Raw genomic sequence first — 19,133 nt, forward strand, 5'->3', positions numbered from 1 at the left:
AGTATCTTATTATTATCATAATATTTTATATTTTTTGTAATAATATCATATGCTTATAAAAAAACTTGACAAATTTATACATGAATATCAAAATTATTAAGAACCTGACAAAATCATACATAACGTTTCAATATTTTTGAAATACCGTGTTCATGCCAAAAACTTAACTCCTAAACTTCCACATGGTATATATACTTGCCATGTGAGATCTTTGTCGCCGAAATTATGGGCTCGAGATAATATCACAAAATGTAGAAACATTATGTGTAAGTTTATCAAGTTTTATATATGTTGTAGTAACATTATTGCAGAAATTTTGAAACTTAGTTTTAAACGTGGTGACAATATTGCAAAAATGTTTAAACATTGTATAAAATTTGACAATTTTTAAATATTTTAACATTATTTAAAAAATATTGAAGTTCTTCACAATATGTATAGAGTTAATTGCCTAAAAATATACGAACAATATTCAAATTTTGATTTTTAACCTGATCTATTTTTTTTTGATAAAAAAATACATTAACTTTTAATTATTTGAAATTTGACATTAGATCAAAAGTTTGCTATCCTATATTTAATTGTTTGCAGTCTAATGAGCAATCCGAATGTATCGTTGAACGTTATATTGTTGAGTTTCGATAATTGAAAATGGTCGGGAAAAAAAATATAGAGTTTAATGACATCAATTTTCATGCAATTTTTTGACATATCTAATTATAAAAAATCAACAATATAAATATCATTAGAAAGATAACGTCAAACTCAAATCAAATTCTCCAAAAATAAAAGTTTATGTATTTTTTGATAAAAAAAAATAATTTAATTGAAAATCAAATTCTTCAGAAATATTTTAGTGAAGTATAGATTAAATTTATTTTGGGTGAGGCGACATTAATTGAGGGTTCGCATATTGGTACGAAAGTATAGGTTGTGCGCGAGAAACAGTGATGTAAAGATAAGCTGTTTATTGGAAATCAAAAGAGAGAAAGAAAATTGGCGAGCTCGATGTCGCAGGCGTTCGAGGATTATCGAAAATGGCAAAAGCAAAATTGGAAGTTTCTCACACAAAGTCAAAAGCTCCGAGACAGAAAAACACAGTGCTAAAAGGATTCAAATCATCAAATCGTCCGTCATTTCATCCCACCACCATCAAAACCTCCTCAGGTTCAAAACTGTATATTACTAATTTCTTCATCAGAGAGCCTCGTATTTGAAATTCCCAGAATTATATATCTAATTAAATAATGTGCACCAGCATTATTTTTATCTCCCTCGTATATATAATGTGAGCCCTAGAAGGTTGTGCTGGGTTTAGTAGTTTTCTGCTTGTATCTACGTGTTGTGTTTGAGTGTGTGTGAATATATGTGTTTGTGTGCGTGTGTGTGTGTGAGAGAGAGAGAGAGAGAGAGAGAGAGTTAAGACCACAGAATCCCAATGTTAGTGTCTGAACCTTTTGCGCCTCTATCTTGTTGGATCATCTTAACGCAGACCAGCGTCCATCATCAATCAAATTAATATAATGATTGGGGGTGTTACATGTTGGTATAGATAGAGAGGTAAAGTGAATCAAGAAGAGGAAGCATCGATGGCGGCAAAAGCATTTGGTTTAGTGGGTGAGGGTGAGAGCTGCGGCGGCGAAGAGGTGGGCCTAATGAGCGTTCAAGGGCAAGGTGGCAGCAAGTTGGTGCGGAAGAGGGCGGCGTCGGAGATGGAGTTCCACGGCGGCGGTAGGTTAATTTCTCGGCGGACAGGGAGTAGTGATTATTCGTCAGCGGTCAATGTTGGTCCTAATCCAATACCCAACTACTCCACTAGCACGAGTATGACGATGGTGGCGCCATCGTCGGCATCGGCGAATATATTAAGCAATTTCATAGATTGTCAAGAAAGCGAACCCTCCGTGTGTGTCTTCTCCGGTTTGCCGCTATTCCCTCCCGACAGAAACAAGCAGTCTCCGATGGAGGACACGGCGGCATCGGCATGGATCGACGGCATCATAAGAGATCTCATCCACTCCTCCAACCACGTCTCCATCCCTCAGCTCATCCTCAACGTCAGAGAGATCATCCACCCTTGCAACCCCAACCTCGCCGCGCTTCTCGAGCAGAGGCTCCGCTCTCTCGACGACACCCACACCCACAGCCACAGGAGGAGAAAGGGATCATCGCTCAACACCACCAACAACAACAACAACTTGTTGCTCTCCCATTCCCAGGGGTTTAGTGCCGACCCATTGAATGACTTATTCCTCCTTCACAACACTACCACCACCTCCTTTGTGGAGCATGCTCCTCCGCCGGAGACCACCACCCAGCCACAAGAGCAGCAGCAGCAGCAGAAGAGCCCCTCCACTTCCCCATCAACCACCTTGGAAAGCATAAGGGAGAGGAAGCAGGAGATGCGTCAGCAGCAGAAAGATGAGCAAGGCCTCCACCTCCTCACCCTATTACTGCAATGTGCGGAGGCAGTATCAGGCGACAATCTGGAGGAGGCTAACAGGATGCTGCTCGAAATCTCCCAAGTGGCCACCCCGTTTGGGACTTCCGCCCAGCGCGTGGCGGCCTACTTCTCGGAGGCAATGTCTGCTAGAATAGTGAGCTCCTGTTTGGGAATATATGCAGCGCTGCCGACGGTCCCACACGGGCAGAAGCTGGCGTCGGCGTTCCAAGTGTTCAATGGGATCAGCCCCTTCGTGAAGTTCTCGCATTTCACAGCCAACCAGGCCATTCAAGAAGCTTTCGAGAGGGAAGATAGAGTGCACATAATAGACCTGGACATAATGCAGGGCCTGCAGTGGCCGGGTCTCTTCCACATACTCGCCTCCAGGCCCGGTGGACCTCCCTTTGTCCGCCTCACTGGCTTGGGCAATTCCACCGAGGCCCTCCAAGCCACTGGCAAGCGCCTCTCTGATTTTGCCGACAAATTGGGACTGCCCTTCGAGTTTTGCCCCTTCGCTGACAAAGTGGGTAACCTCAACCCTGAGAAGCTGAATATCAGCAAGAGGGAGGCTGTTGCTGTTCACTGGCTGCAGCATTCGCTCTACGATGTCACTGGTTCTGACGCCAATACTCTCGGCCTCTTGCAGAGGTATGTATGCATTGCTTGTTAGCTTAGATAGTTAGTGGATGGATCGATTGAGTTATATATGTATATGTTTGTTGGCACTGCAGATTATCTCCCAAGGTGGTTACGGTGGTGGAGCAAGACCTGAGTCATGCGGGGTCGTTTCTGGGGAGGTTCGTGGAAGCAATCCACTATTACTCGGCACTGTTTGATTCGCTGGGAGCTTGTTATGGGGAAGAAAGTGAGGAACGGCATGTAGTGGAGCAACAGTTATTGTCGAGGGAGATAAGGAATGTGTTGAGCGTGGGCGGTCCATCAAGGAGCGGCGAGGTGAAGTTCAACAACTGGAGGGAGAAGCTTGAGCAGTCTGGATTCAAGGGTATATCTCTGGCAGGCAATGCCGCCGCCCAAGCTACACTCCTGCTAGGGATGTTCCCTTCTGATGGTTACACTTTGGTGGAGGACAACGGCGCCCTCAAACTCGGCTGGAAGGATCTCTGCTTGCTCACTGCTTCTGCGTGGCGCCCCTCTCCTCTCCTCATTGAATAACTATAACTACCTGCGTTTTCTTTTCATTTCCCTTCAAACCCATCTCAGTTATAATGTCATGTCACTACTCTTCGTTTTACTTGTTTTTTTTCGGGAACATTATACATTTACCATTTACCTTCCCTCTCTATACATCATAACATATTTGCAAACAAGCATCACCTTCCCACATTTACTATTCAGTATTTATTTAACCCAACACAAACAACTTAGTATGCAGTTGCCAATCAGGAATCTTTTCATATATACACAACTTTCAACCAACACAAATCAGGTTTAGAAAGAACAAAAGTGAAATTACAACTCCGTAGGCTACACCTGTAAAACTGGACCAACTTTTGCAAGTAGAAATACAACATGTCCAGGTTCACAAAGAAACACATTGGTGAAAACAAGTAGAAACACATTTGTGATCCTACTCATCTGCAGCAGGTACAACTGGTGGAATACAGTCCACCCTGTATCGTATGACCTGTCCAGTCCAAAGCCAAAAAAAAATAGGATAAGTTTAAGTTGCATGCAATCACCCACTTCAGATTCACCAAAGCTGGTAAGAGGATTCACAATGAAAGGCTCAAAGCAGGTGGGAGGAAGTCGGTCAGAAAGAACATTTTTATTCATTTTAAAGCAAGTAACATTTTTATTCATTTTAAAGCAAGTATATGTTATGATCAATAGAGTAACGGGTAACTGTAAATCTTATGTTAAGTTGATAGCCTAAGTTCAGAAATTATGATGGAGCTATTGAACAATAGAATATGAGAACAGCAAAAAACAGATACGCTGAAATGCTTTTATGACCAAAGATTGTGATACACCATAGGTCAGTGTTCTGGAGCTGCTAAAAATTACTACAAATTAGTTCAGTTTTGAATTATTATTAGCAGCATGTGTCCTAAGATGCTTCAACAAGACATCATATAATATACATGAAGTATGGTACTGAATCAATTTAGCATGAAGTAAGGTTTTCAAGTAATGTATTGATGCAATTATGTTACAAACCTTTTTAAAAAAGCTTGAAAATGAATTATCCCATATAAGCTTGTAGTCTCCAGACACACATGTGCAGAAGTTACCCTACAATGAAGTTAAAACTTTTGAAACTTTCACAAAGCAGTATTTTGAAATGCTTAAAGAAAGAGAGTAAGACTCACTTGATCAGCTTCATAACGCCGATAAGGCAAGATCAACTAGAGTTCAGCAATAGCCAGAATCAAACCATAAACAAAGTCTAAATGAAGTTAGAACAAGGGAGGAAAGGAGGAAGACAGAAGGAGGAACGGAGAAAGTAACATAAAACGCACAACAAATGGTGAATAGTAAGAATTAAGAATTGAGTTGCAATAACACAAGAGCTTACAGTTTTTCTCCCAGAGAGATCAATGCATTCTACACTAAATCCAATGTCCTGCCAGAACATTATAAAAAGGAAAAAACACAATATTATTGACAATCTAAATGGCATAGTCTAAGATTCTCAGAAAGCCTAGTTGTGCCTCAATTACAATTAGAGGGATATAGTGGACAATCTTTCTAAATACTAATACAGAATATTATGCATGAAGCCCTGTGCAATGAAAATAAAATGACCACAGATAACCAGTGCACGGTCTCGTATTGCAACCATTAAGATTAAGTAGTATGAGACACCAGGATACATGTAATGATGCCCACATCATTATGAGTGCATGGTTTCAAAGTTTTATACATGTGAAATAGCAATACTTCAAAAGGGAGCAATAAGCTCCATGTGAAATAGTTGAAGGGGCTAAACCGACATTATCTCTTCAAAATGGCATTTTTACAAACAACCCTGCTGCTCCGTCTAGGACTTGGGAAACACCTCAGAAAGAGCTCTGATAAAATCAGTAAATCTGAGTCTGGAAAGCAAAACAAGAAGAAATGCAACTCCTTTGGATCCTAGTCACTAATTTTTTTTTCTGAAACCTTTCAAAACACCCATAATCTACACTTGGTCGGTTTTGTTCATCCTCCACAATTTATCATATATTCACGTTTTCCGTTAATTTCCAAATTTTGAGGAAGCTTATCCAAGAAACACATTAAACATGTAACACAATATACAAAAATACTAAAATGAATTAACATTAATAACTAGAAAAGGTTTGGTGAAGAATACCAGATTCAATTTGCCCTGCACCACTGAGAAATCCCAAGCAATGTATGAATTTATTGACTCCACTGTTAAAGTCACCTAAAAGAACAGAAAACTCTATTCAAGCAGAAAAGGAAAGCTAACTCACTAATTAATGTATCAAGCCTAATTTAGCTTCAATTTCCACTGGGGTCATCATGTTCATGCAATGCAGCTACCACCAAGTCATACAGCAACCTCATTTTTAAGAGTACTTCGGTCATTTTGGCTAAAAAAATCATATTATTAGTGGTGGCTAAAACAATATTGGGCGTAATGCAGTAGCAAAGTTGCAAATTGAATTGTAGAGAATGAATGCAGATGAGATAATATGATGCATTTGGTTAGTGCTCTGTGAGCTATAGATCAGGAGCATGTGCTAGAAAAAATACCTCGTGAGTTTCCCCTGCTGGAACGCTTATTTCCTTGTAGTCATCATTTTTCCTGCATACATCAATCTGTCAAATTTCCCAAAAAAAAAAAGAAAATGATTTGCAAAAATTCAAGCAATAGCACAAATTTCAGGGCAGACCTAGCTGCTAATGCACCAGCATCTTCTGCAGTAATAAAAAAGGGGGAATTTGAGAAAACCTCCCTGTAAAACAGATATCAGAGTGCCAAAAAATGTTAATTCCGATCTAATTAAGTTCTCTTGGAGTACCATAAAAGCAGTTTTAAACAAATGAATATTACTAGAGGCAAAATAATACATAGTACCCAATAAATTTGATAAAGGTTTCCAACTCAGAAGTATAGACGTTAGCTGCTTCTTCCAAAATAGAAATTTGATGTTTCTGCCTGAGAATTATAGGAATGCCACAAAAACATTACCAGACTTTCAACATGTTTGAAGCTGAACAACTGAATGTATAAGAACCTTAGCAAACTCACAATTTTCTAGTTTCAAGACGCCCCCAAAGCAGAGAAAGGAGCAGTCTAAGATTATGCACCATTCTTGTAAGACTATACAGAGGCGGTCCATATCGTTGTCGCTGCTCCTCCATGGGCCTGGTGGTAACTTGAGTTCAGAAATAATTGGATGTAATGCTATTTGATCCAATGAACTTCGAAATAATTGGCTCAGTGATATAATAATTGAAGAACTGGTTGTCTTTAAAAAATCTATTAGACTCAAGTATATACCCTTGATCATCGTTTATTTGCCTCACAAAATCCATCAAAACCTGCAACACTTACACCATGGTGAGACCGATAAACGAAAGAAAAACCAATGAAATGCTTTGCAAAGATCAAAGACAAATACAAAAAGAGGAAGTCACGGAAAATGAACGACTCCGACTCAACACAAGAAAAAGGATAAACAACACTGTGCAGCTGCATTGAGTGAATTGAGACCTACTTCTGGTACTCCAACCAAGTACTTCATCAGCGTCTTATAGACACCAGTTGCAGAACCAAGCTCGGCTAACTGCCTCCTCCTGCATAAAGAGGAATTAAGATCAAATCAGTCATTTTCATGTCCCAGTAAAGAGACGCGAGCTACAAAAAATCCCACCTTTCCATCTGCTGTTTCCACAGGAGAGCATATTTATCACGTATGCTTCCACCAGAGCTGATTAAAGCATCAACAGCAGCCTGTTTGTTTCTCTCGGAGCGCTCTTTCTGCTGCCTGATTATAGTACCCCTAAAATCTTGCGGCATGTAGGTCATAACTGCATTCAATACATGGATCAACAATACTGCCGGTGACTGCTTGTCTATGCTTAGTATTGAATGTAACGAGTTTTTGTTAAATTTGTTAAGATGTAACAGTAGCAGCTACTCTAGTTAGTTACTTTAGTTATGGTGTAATTATATTGTATGCATGGTGCAGGAACACCACAATGTATCAAATCCTTTATAAAAGGAGAAATGCAGAGAAATGAAAAATCTAATCTTCAGTTTCAAATCTCTCTCTCTCTAATGGAGTTTACTTCATATTTCAATATGGTATCAGTTGCTCTCGCCTAACCGCTCTCTTTCTCTCTCTCGATCTAGATCTCACACTCCACACTTCCGCTCCAACTCATTTTTTTCATTTTCTCTCCTGCATTTCTCCGCCATGGATAATACTTCTACCAATCTTCCATCACTTCATCCAGTCAGTGTAAAGCTGGATCGATCGAACTACAACTTCTGGAAAACTCAGATCTACGCCACAGCATGTGCCTATGGCTTCAATGATCTTCTCCTTCGCGATACATCTCCTTCACCGACTCTATCCTCCACATCTGATGAGATATCTCCAAATCCAGAATATCTTGCGTGGTTACGCAAGGATCAGTTCGTGTTTAGCTGGATCTTAGCCTCTCTATCGCCATCAATGATAGGCTATGTAGGCCGTTGCACCACATCTATGCAACTTTGGCAAGCTTTTGAAAAGCTTTTTCATTCTCAATCGAAGGCTAGAGAAGCGCAGCTCCGTCTTCAACTTCAGACATTAAAGAAAGGCGATTCTTCAATTGATGACTACATCCTCAAATTTCGTGGCATCTCCGATCAAATGCACAGCATTGGCCAACCTATACCAGAATTTGATCTGGTTAATCACATATTGGCTGGTCTAGGACCAGAAATATGAAAGTATATCTGTGTATCTTCAAGCTAGGTGTGAAGAAATCACCGTGGATGATGCTCAGTTTGCTCTGCAAACGCACGAAATTCGGCTTCAAACTCAAGCCTCTACAACTGCTGCTACAGCATTTGCTGCTACTTCTACTCAGAATCAGTCAAATCCTCAGGCAAACATTGCCTACAATCATCAAAACAATCGCGGCAGAGGTGGAAAATCTGGTTATCGTGGTGGATCTGGAAATCGTGGTGGCCGAAGTGGTGGCAGGTATTATAGCAATAACAACTCAAATAAACCTATATGTCAGCTGTGTGGCAAACCAAATCATGTTGCTTTCAAATGTTTTCGCCGGTTTGATGTAAGCTTCACCGGACCTGAGCTCACTCAACCTCCTACTAACCAAGCTCATTTTACTCACACCGATTCATCCTCTGTCACACACACCACCACAAATCCATCCACTCATCCACCCTCTACATACACAATCTCTCCTATCACTAACAATTCTGCAGGCATGGATTGGTGCCTTGATTCTGGCGCCACTGCTCATGTCACCTCTGATTTTGCAAACCTCCAAATCCAAGCTCCATACACAGGATCAGAGACTCTTACTGTCGGTAACGGTTCTCACCTTCTCATTACTCACACTGGATCTAGTGTTCTGCCTTCATATCACAACTCAAAACCTTTGCATCTCACTAAATATTCTGCTAGTTCCACATATAACTACAAGTCTACTGAGCATTTCAAAATTTACATCTGATAATGATGTTTATCTTGAATTTTACCCTTCTTGTTGTCTTGTTAAGGACATTCACACCCACAAAATCCTACTGGAGGGCACTCTTAAGGAAGGACTTTATCATCTTCCCAACACTTCAACAATCCAGCCATCTCTCCTCCAAAATAAGGCTGCTCCTGCTGGCTGCTTCCTCGCTCAGAATAACCTTGTAAATCTTTGGCATTCTAGGCTAGGTCACCCTTGTAGTAGTGTCTTACATCATACTTTGAAATCTATGAAAATTCCTACTGCCAAGACTGTTTTCTGTGAAGCTTGTGCAATGGGTAAAATTCATAGTGTTTCTTTTCCCTCTGTATCTGTAAAAACCACTGCTCCTTTTCAACTAATACATACCGATGTTTGGGGACCTAGTTCAGTACCCTCTGTACAAGGCTTCAAGTACTATGTTCATTTTATCGATGACTATACTAGATATACTTGGATCTTTCCTTTACATCTAAAATCTGAAGTTCTTCCTCACTTTATTAATTTCAACACCTTTGTAGAACGCCAGTTTCAAACTAAAATTAAAGCTATCCAATCTGATTGGGGTGGGGAATACCGCTCTCTTAAGCCAATCTTAGATAAGCTAGGTATAGTCTTTAGGCACCCTTGTCCTCATACTCACCAACAAAATGGTAGAGCCGAACGGAAACATAGGCACATAACTGAATTGGGATTAACCTTGCTTGCAGCTGCCTCAATGCCCTCTAAGTTTTGGTGGGATTCTTTTACTACTGCCGTTCACCTCATAAATCGTCTACCATCTCCCTCTCTCCAAAACTCATCTCCCTACCACAAGCTATATAAGATTCGTCCAGACTATAGTCTTCTGCGCACTTTTGGATGTAGTTGTTATCCTCTTCTTAGACCATATAATAACTCCAAGCTTCAATTTAGGTCTTCTAAATGTCTCTTTCTTGGTTATAGTTCAGACCATAAAGGATACAAATGTCTACATTCTAGTGGCAGAACTTACATCTCAAGGTCAGTTCTATTCAATGAACAAGAATTCCCTTATCTTACTCTATTTCCTTCCTTAATAGTGCCCCCCGACTCTCCCTCGGTTTCTACCTGCCCTCTTTCCCTTCCATTTCCTTCACCACATCCTATCCCACAACAACTCCACCCTCAATCACCACAACATACTTCCTCCAATTCTACTTCATCACCTGATCCCACACCTCCTCCCTCTCCATCACCTATCCTCATCATTCTCCTCCCCCAAATCCAATGTTGTGAAAATCTTAAGGCGGGATTGAGGCGTTTTGCCTCGAGGCGGTTTGAGGCGTAAGCCTCACACCGAACACAAAAAAAACTCATAATCATTTTAAACAACAAATAACACCATTTAAAAATTAAAAAAACACAAAAAAATACTCATCACCATTTTAAACAGCAAATAACACCATTTAAAAATTAAAAAATTTACTCCAAAATTATGGGTTTAAAAGTCTTAAAATAATTAAACTAAAAGCTGAACAATGAGGAGGTTGACTGCTCTGCTGCTGCTCTAGTTTACTGTTTGTCAAGTGCTTGTATCTCAAGAATACTCTTATTTATACTTTCAATACATTAGGATTAAACCATAATATTTTTAGGGCCCACTTAGATAAAAGTTGCGGCTGATATAGAACTTGCAAATAAGAGAATATAAGAAGTCAATAATTGCGGCTAATATAGGTTTAAAAGTTGAATTATTTATCACCGCCTTATTCAGAATTTAATCCTTGAGGTGGCGCCTTAATAGGACTAAGGCGCTAATTTGTAAAATATGCATAAAGGCGTATATGCGGGGCGGGTTTATCACCGCCTCGCCTTGAGGCGGCCGCCTCATTCGATTTTCACAACATTGACCAAATCCACCTCCAAATACCAATCACCATCCCATGCGCACAAGAGCCAAAGCTGGCATCTATAAACCGAAAGTCTTCACTACACTACTGTTACTGCTCTAATACCTGTATCCACTGCTGAAGCTATTGCTAATCCGGGATGGCTAAATGCCATGGAAAAAGAAATGCGTGCTATTGCTGAAAACTTAACTTGGATGCTTGTTCCTTACTCAGCTGACATGAATCTAATACAGTGTAAATGGGTATTTCGTGTGAAGCAAAAGGCAGATGGTACAGTGGAAAGACTCAAGGCTCGTCTTGTGGCCAAAGGCTTTCAACAACGCGCAGGTATTGACTTCACGGAAACGTTTAGTCCGGTGGTTAAACCGGTGTCTGTCCGGCTACTATTTTCTCTTGCTGCTACCTACAAATGGGATATTCAACAATTGGATATCAATAATGCGTTCCTCAATGGCAATCTTGATCGCCCAGTATACATGCAACAGCCGGAGGGCTTCATTGATCAAACCAAGCCAACTCATGTATGTAAGCTCACTAAATCTCTCTATGGCCTAAAACAAGCCCCTCGGGCTTGGTATGAGAAGTTAAAGCTCCACTTATTAAGTTGTGGTTTCAAATGCTCCACCTCCGATCCCTCTCTGTTTTATATGCGCAAGAATGGGAAGCTTCTCATTCTCCTTGTGTATGTTGATGACATACTAGTTACCGGCGAGGATCCTATCATCATCTCTCAGTTTATTCATGATCTATCACTGAAGTTTGCTCTAAAGACAGTCGGTACTGTCAACTATTTTCTGGGAATCCATGTCTTCAAGTCGCCATCTCACTCCTACAATCTCAATCAATCCAAGTACATTCATGATCTTCTTGTCAAGACAAATCTTCTTGACTGTAAAGCTCAGCCTTCACCTTATGATATCAGCTCCAAGCTATCAAAAAATGATAGTCCTATATTTTCAAATCCCACTTTGTTTCGCAGCACTATTGGTACTCTTCAGTATCTCACTCTCACGAGACCGGACATTTCTTATATGGTGAATCGTCTAAGTCAGTTTCTACACCAACCTACGGAGAATCACTGGAGAGCTTGTAAACGGCTGCTCCGGTACCTGAAAGGCACTATGCATCAATCTCTTGTGTTTAGTCCCTCTTCTTTTCTACATCTGCAGGTCTTCTCTGATGCTGATTGGGCAGGCTCTTTAGATGACAGAAAATCAACCGGGGGTTATTGTGTTTTACTTGGTCCGAACCTTCTTTCATGGAGTTCGAAGAAACAAAACGTAGTCTCCAGAAGTTCCACTGAAAGTGAATATAGGTCTCTTGCTGATGCAGCCGCAGAAGTAACCTGGATTCAGTCTCTGCTACATGAGATAGGTTTCACTATTTCTCACACTCCAATCATATGGTGCGACAATAAAAGCGCAGCTGCCCTCGCCTCTAATCCAGTTCTACATGCTCGCACCAAACATATAGAAATTGACACTCATTTTGTCCGTGATAAAGTTCTTAAGCATGAACTTGACGTGCGCTATGTTCCATCTGAGGAGCAACTGGCTGACATTCTCACCAAGCCGGTGTCCATATCTCGGTTCCAATATCTCATCACAAAGTATCCGATAGAAAAAGGGTAGCTTATGTTCAGTGGGGGTTGTATTGAATGTAACGAGTTTTTGTTAAATTTGTTAAGATGTAACAGTAGCAGCTACTCTAGTTAGTTACTTTAGTTATGGTGTAATTATATTGTATGCATGGTGCAGGAACACCACAATGTATCAAATCCTTTATAAAAGGAGAAATGCAGAGAAATGAAAAATCTAATCTTCAGTTTCAAATCTCTCTCTCTCTAATGGAGTTTACTTCATATTTCAATACTTAGCATAATAAGCACGAGTCTCTAAATTGTCACGAGTTCAAATTCCTTAAAAACAACTAAATTGATGTACTTGTGATCATGTTGATTTCAGTAACCCATCACGAAATATTAATTACCCAACAACTAGGTCAGTGAAAGATTCAATATCCTCAAAAAGGATTTCCAATGAATACTTTGGTGACAATAATCACATTGTTTGGTTTAAGGAGCTTCTAAAAGAAGAATGCTAAATCAAATCATTCCTACATTCCTAGACATGTAAAACATTCTTGAATGTCTAATCATTGATAGAGGCATACCTGTGTTGAATACGAAGTCCGAATTTCTGGCTTGGAAAGCTTCGAGGGTGTTGAGAGTAGATTTGAACTTGTCTTGAAGTCTCGGAAGAACGGAAGCAAGTTCCTCATCCTCAACAGTAGCTTGTTGCTGAAGCTGTTAGAAGCAAATTCATAAGTAGTGTCCGCTATTTAAAAGGGGCGGAAGAATTGGTATCTCACCGCTCTAGGCCAGTGAGGAACTTCCAACAGAAAAATGATTTCTTCGATCTGTTCTCGGTTCTTCCACATGTTTTCATCAACTTTATGCGGAGGTTCGCTTTCAGCTTCTTGAATCAGTAAGTTTTCTCCTGATTGAACAAGAGCAGACAGCGGTCAGTTGATGAGACAAATCGAGAATTGAGGAGGATCAAGGAGACTAAGACCTTGGGCAGGCGGGGACTCCTTAAGAAGATCGGTAGCCATCGCATAAATCTGGTCGGAGAGACGGGAAACGTCGGAGGATAGCGGACTGAAAGGATACTTGTCGTAGTAAGAAGCCAGAAAGGCCCTCGTGATAGGCACCAACCCCTCCGTCGATACCATTTCCGGCGTAGTAGTCCAGACCTAAATTCACAACTCTCAACTTTATAATTGCTTTTTCCTTCTTCGTAAAGTCGAACCAGGGTTGACGGCATCAAACCAGGGTTGACGGCATCATTCTTTTGTTCGCCGTAGTAGATGTAGATGCTTCCTCCCCTAATTTTCATTTATTATTTTTTTCATTACTTTTTTTCCAGGATTTTTTTTAGAGTCAATTTTGGAAGTAGCCAGAAAATTATAGTAAAATTAAAAACTAACCACACATTTTAAAAATTAAAAAAATACCCAGAATTACTAATTTGTCTCTAACTTAAAAAATTAAAAATATACCCACTCACAATTCACACACACTGAAGGTGTCAATTCACAGCAACACACAATTACTCCCCAATCTAGCAACACACAATTACTCCCCAATCTGTAAAAATTCAAATAATTACTCTCTCTCTCTCTCTCTCATTCTCTCTTTTTTCGCACCAAATTCAATCCTCTCAACTACTCCCTCCTTCTCTTACCGCGTGAATCACCGCCTCACCATCAGAGAAACGAAGCATCGTCGCCGAGTGGAGGAAGGAAAGAAAACGCCGTTGTACGGTCGCATAAATGAAATCACCAACGGCGAAGAAGAAGAATCGGAGCCGGGAAGAAAAAACCGCCATGGAAGAACAAACCGCCATGGAAGAAGAAACCGCCATGGAAGAATAAACGACAATAGATTCAAACCTTGAAGTTGTGGTATACACTGGAGATAAACCGAAAACTAATCCAGATGAAGCACAAGCAAGTAATCCGAAGAAAAAAGAAAAGGTATGTTTAGATTTAATTTTAAGTTTAAACAAAAGTTGTGAAAATTTTGAAGCACAAGCAAGTAATCCGAAGAAAAAAGAAAAGGTATGTTTAGATTTAATTTTAAGTTTAAACAAAAGTTGTGAAAATTTTCAAAAACAGTTCAAATACATGTTGAATAAGAATTTCTTCAATATTAGGGCTTCGATTTACTTTATTTGACATATATATGATAGATATGATGTTAAAGTTTGATGTAGATGTTAAAAAAAGTTATTGCATGTTCGAATAGGATGATTCTGTAAGACGTATGATGATTTTCGAATAGATTCAAAGTTTGTGTTTTAGATATTGTAAAATACAGAAAAGAAATCATTGTTGTTGATACTAGAAAATAATTACTAAGTCAAAACGTAGATATATGGTAAAACACTTGACTAATTTTTCAGATTTGTGTATTTTAGATGATCTGGAATAATGTTTGAATTTTTCAAGTGAACTGTTGTTCTAGAATTCACAACCAATACCTAGGTTTTGGTTTATGCATAGGGTTTGGTTGTGAATTCGACCTAGTGTTTTCTGTTGGTTGTGAATTGATGATTTTAAGCTTGAATTCATGATTTGGTAAGTCACTATCTACCTTGGGCAGCCAGAGCTGATTGGAGGTGAGGTGGAAACACTTGACTAATTTTTCAGATTTGTGTATTTTAGATGTTATGGAATAATGTTTCAATTTTTCGAATGAACTGTTGTTCTAGAATTCACAACGAATACCTAGGTTTTGCTTGATGCATAGTTCTTCGTTCTAAATTCGAGCTAGTGTTTTCTGTTGATTGTGAATTAAAGCTTTGATTTGCTTCATGAATAGAGTTTGGTTGTGAATTCGACCTAGTGTTTTATGCTGGTTGTGAATTCATGATTTAAAGCTTGAATTCACAACCAACATTTATAGGCAATTCACAAGCTGTCATATTTGTGAATTCTTTGAATTGGTATATAGGCTGGAACATTTCCTCGTGTCAAAGGATCACTTTGTGATCTAGGTCTGGAATACCACGTACCTTCAAATGAATTTACAACTAAAACTCTTGGTGGTTGTCAAATTATGTTTTGCTAATACATGAATTATATTATGTTGATTTTGACTGTAATTCACAACCTATCATATTTCATGAAGATAGACAGTGATTTTATACTGCAATAGACAGACAGTGTTTTTTGTTGGTTGTGAGGTTTGCTTGATGCATTCATTGAATTGGTATATAGGCTGGAACATTTCCTCGTGCCAATGGATCACTTGTTGATCTAGGTCTGGAATGCCACGTACCTTCAAATGAATGAATTCTCAACTTGTAAAGCTCCAATTCACAACAAACAATAACGAGAGATGTAAAGTACAGAATTATGTTTTGCTAACACATGAAATCTATTATGTTTTACTTGTATTTTACAGATTGAATGGGTTTACAAAAGGCCGGAAATGAGGGATGTAAAGTGCAAAATTAACTTCCACTGTAGAGAATCAATAATGAAGATTATTTAAAAAGTGTTGAAAAGCAAAGGAAAAGAAGCTGTGCTCACCTTCAAGAAAAGCTGCTTGGGGCATTTCCTGAAGCTCCCAGATACAATAAACAAATGTGGAAGTGCAGTCCACTATGTTATCTCAAGGGAGATCATAGTTGGAGAAAAAACAGACGAAGTAAATTTCTGCATAAACAACAAAAGACTGCAGTTTACAAGGTTTGAATATGCCTTAATAGCAGGGTTCAGGTTTGGAGATTAAACTTCAACAAGGAAGGAGATGCCATTATAAAGGCAGATTCACTTTTCACAAGAAGGTTTGATAATATCACAATGAGTATTGAACGGCTGAAGGACTTGTTTGAGCAGGGAAAGATAACAGAACATACATCAGATTACATAAAGGTGGCGAAGATTCTATTGCTCTACTACTTTGTGTTGGGCATGGAGCCGAAGAAAACAATAGTTGAGCAATGGATATGGGCTATGGTTGAAAGAGATGAAGATTGGGAAAATTTCCCTTGGGGAAGCTATAGCTATCAACACTTACTGCACTACATCAAAAGCATCAAGACGATGCCATCACGAAGGGCTGTAGACGGGAAAGATAAGATTGAAGCGATACATATCTTTGGATGCTCCACTGCATTCTTGGTAAAATTCTAACAACTACTGAATTATGTACTATTTATAATATTATGATTTCAATTCTAACTTTATATTTTTACTGTACAGGCATGGATATACTGTGCAATCCTAGAGTTGGGGAAAGCTTGTGGTCATGTAAGAAGTAAAACTGCAAGTCCAAGGATTTTCAGGTTCAACTACTACAGAACGAACATGATGGTGACGGAGGTTACAGGAATGGTAAGTATGATGATTCCTTGACAAGTATGATGATTTACTATCATAATAAAATATAAATCTTTCAAATATTAGAAAAAGATAAACAAACTGTCCTGCTGGTTGTGAATTCGATGTTTCAATAATGAATTCACAACCACCAGTAGTGTTGGTTGTGAATTCGACACATTGAATTCACAACCAACAGACCTGTTGATTGTGAATCGATGCTTGAAAGATAAAATTCACAACCAACACTACTGGTGGTTGTGAATTGATGCTTCACACATAAAATTCACAACCAACACTGTGCTGGTTGTAAATTAAAAATTAAAACAAGGAATTAACAACCAATACTCATGCTGCTTCTGAAATAAAGTTAAAATATAACACATTGCTTTTGTCAGAAAATACTATGTATTAATTACGTACTATTTACTGCAGTTGCATGAAAGAATGATTCCAGATTCTCAAGAAAGTGAAACAGAATATTGGCTCTCCATAGATGATATAAACTTTACCGGTAATTACCAGATGATATAACCTTGGCCGAAAGATGTTAAGATCTTACCGAGAATTATGGAGTTTCACCGGAAATCACAATAATAACGTGAAAGGTATGGAATTCACCGATCTAATTGATTTGTATGTGGAAGACTGAAATTGAACGGGACAAATTGAAATTACAGATAAGAGATGGAATGCCTCAAAACCCCTGGATCTAATCTACGAAATGATCTAGAGAACGGATCCCTAAACCCCAACGTACGATTGACACAGTAACTCGGAGACGCTGAATGACACACGGCGAGGGATGGAGATCTCGTTGATTCGTCGATAGGTGGAATGAGAAGATGGAAATCCCAAAACCTCTGAATCTAAACCACGAAATGATCTAGGCGAACGAATCCCTAGACCCCAACGTGCATTTGACGCAGCAACTCGGAGACGCTGAATGACACACGACGAGGGATGATGAACCCGCCGATACGCCGATAGGTTGGATTTGCTTGGGCAAAATCCAGGAAGAACTCAAAGTTCTCAAGAGAGAATAATCTCACAAATTTCATATATCATCAAAGTTTTTTTTTTCGTTCCATACAGCCGCCATATATATAGGCAAAATAAAACCTTAATTTAAAATAAGGACATAATCGTAAAAACAAGGAAACAAAAGGAAACTTGATTAGCAAGCTAAAATAAACCCTAGTGAGAAAACCAGCTCCGTACGCTCTGCTCCGCACGTCCGCCCTCTGCTCTGGAAAGCCAAGATTCCTCTGGCGGAAGGATTCCTCTGGCGGAAGGATTCCTCTGGCGGAAGGACTCCACTGGCGGAAGGACTCCTCTGGTGGGAGGATTCCTCTGGCGGGAGGACTCCTCTGGCGGAATGACTCCTCTGGCGGGAGGACTCCGCTGGCGATATGACTCCGCTGGCGAGATGAGTCCGCTGGCGAGCTGACTCCGCTGGCGAGCTTGAGTCCGCTGGCGAACTGACTCCACTGGCGAGATGACTCCGCTGGCGAGCTGATTCCGCTGGCGTCCTTGGCGAGCTCGATTCCTCTGGCGTCCTTGGCTCTGGTCTGGCGCGGGATTCAACTTTGTTTTGGCGCGAGCTTGGCTCTGTTCGGGCTGCATCAGGGCTGCATCATTCCCCTCTTCTTGAAGAGGATTTGTCCTCAAATCCAATTCGTGAATGCTAATACCTGGATCAAAAACAAAATCTTCATTGGCTGCTAGAAACAAGTGATGGACCCTATCTGTTCGTTCTTGGTCATCATTCATCTTGCCGGGATCAAAAACCAAATGCTTCGATTGATGCATCCATTTTAGCTTTGGTTGTTGTAACAAGATCATCCCTAACTTATTGGCAACATCACAGCGCTGCTCCTGTTCAACGCTCTTATCATGATTCAACGCCTTTGCTTCCAAAATAGATGAAATAGACTTCTCAAACACTTCCGCACGTGAATCCTCATCCTTGATATCCACCACGACTTCTACTTCAACCTTCGGCTCATTTGGATTCATACATGCCTCATCTTGGATAGCAACAACCTCATGAGCAATTTCCACTTCAACCTGCAACTCCATGTTCTCTACCGGCTGCGCCTTAGACTTCACCTCATTCGCCTCCATGTGCCGTTGCTGCAGTTGCAAGTGATCCTCATAAATTTGTTGAGAACTAAGAGAGACAAGTGCCACCTTCCTGTGCTTATACGCGAAGGAGTACTTGTTGGTGACTTCATCATGAATAGCTCGTCTATCGACCT

The 19,133-nt window shown here is 39.9% G+C and overlaps 2 protein-coding genes across 6 annotated transcripts; one reads left to right on the forward strand and one right to left on the reverse strand.

Annotated features, from left to right (window-relative positions):
* The first annotated feature begins 881 nt into the window (after window positions 1-881).
* On the forward strand, window positions 882-3,771 carry LOC131002490 (protein SCARECROW-like). 4 transcript variants are annotated; one of them, XM_057928970.1, is made up of 3 exons: window positions 882-1,167; window positions 1,493-3,091; window positions 3,175-3,771. In XM_057928970.1, exons 2-3 carry the CDS (start codon window positions 1,590-1,592, stop codon window positions 3,614-3,616), a joined length of 1,944 nt encoding a protein of 647 aa, XP_057784953.1. In that variant the 5' UTR covers window positions 882-1,167; window positions 1,493-1,589; the 3' UTR covers window positions 3,617-3,771. The 4 variants fall into 4 exon arrangements, with proteins under 4 accessions (XP_057784953.1, XP_057784955.1, XP_057784952.1 ...); XM_057928972.1 differs by having other exon boundaries at window positions 1,557-3,091; XM_057928968.1 differs by having other exon boundaries at window positions 896-1,167; window positions 1,553-3,091.
* Window positions 3,772-3,831: 60 nt separating this feature from the next.
* On the reverse strand, window positions 3,832-13,952 carry LOC131002491 (uncharacterized). 2 transcript variants are annotated; one of them, XM_057928973.1, is made up of 15 exons: window positions 13,557-13,952; window positions 13,354-13,481; window positions 13,156-13,288; window positions 7,291-7,447; window positions 7,135-7,213; window positions 6,918-6,958; window positions 6,666-6,782; window positions 6,492-6,572; window positions 6,307-6,369; window positions 6,167-6,218; window positions 5,760-5,834; window positions 4,980-5,027; window positions 4,774-4,809; window positions 4,622-4,696; window positions 3,832-4,088 (listed from the first exon to the last, which is right to left on the reverse strand). In XM_057928973.1, the coding sequence occupies exons 1-15, from the start codon at window positions 13,714-13,716 to the stop codon at window positions 4,032-4,034; spliced, it is 1,302 nt and encodes a 433-aa protein (XP_057784956.1). In that variant the 5' UTR covers window positions 13,717-13,952; the 3' UTR covers window positions 3,832-4,031. The 2 variants fall into 2 exon arrangements, 1 of the variants encoding a protein (XP_057784956.1); XR_009094319.1 differs by lacking the exon at window positions 3,832-4,088 and having other exon boundaries at window positions 4,658-4,696; window positions 4,774-4,850; window positions 13,557-13,866.
* Between the last annotated feature and the right edge of the window lie 5,181 nt (window positions 13,953-19,133).

This window comes from Salvia miltiorrhiza, unplaced genomic scaffold (genome assembly GCF_028751815.1).
Source record: "Salvia miltiorrhiza cultivar Shanhuang (shh) unplaced genomic scaffold, IMPLAD_Smil_shh fragScaff_scaffold_141_1, whole genome shotgun sequence".
Taxonomy (NCBI): domain Eukaryota; kingdom Viridiplantae; phylum Streptophyta; class Magnoliopsida; order Lamiales; family Lamiaceae; genus Salvia; species Salvia miltiorrhiza.

Bases quoted from the DNA above. Each gene is read 5' to 3' on its own strand.
- LOC131002491 (XM_057928973.1), bottom strand. From the start codon at position 13,716: ATGGTATCGACGGAGGGGTTGGTGCCTATCACGAGGGCCTTTCTGGCT. The intron at 13,482-13,556 runs GTCTTAGTCTCC...TTGTTCAATCAG, and splicing joins GGAGTCCCCGCCTGCCCAAG to GAGAAAACTTACTGATTCAA. The intron at 4,697-4,773 runs GTGAGTCTTACT...ACTTCATTGTAG, and splicing joins GGCGTTATGAAGCTGATCAA to GGTAACTTCTGCACATGTGT.
- LOC131002490 (XM_057928970.1), top strand. From the start codon at position 1,590: ATGGCGGCAAAAGCATTTGGTTTAGTGGGTGAGGGTGAGAGCTGCGGC. The intron at 3,092-3,174 runs GTATGTATGCAT...TTGGCACTGCAG, and splicing joins ACTCTCGGCCTCTTGCAGAG to ATTATCTCCCAAGGTGGTTA.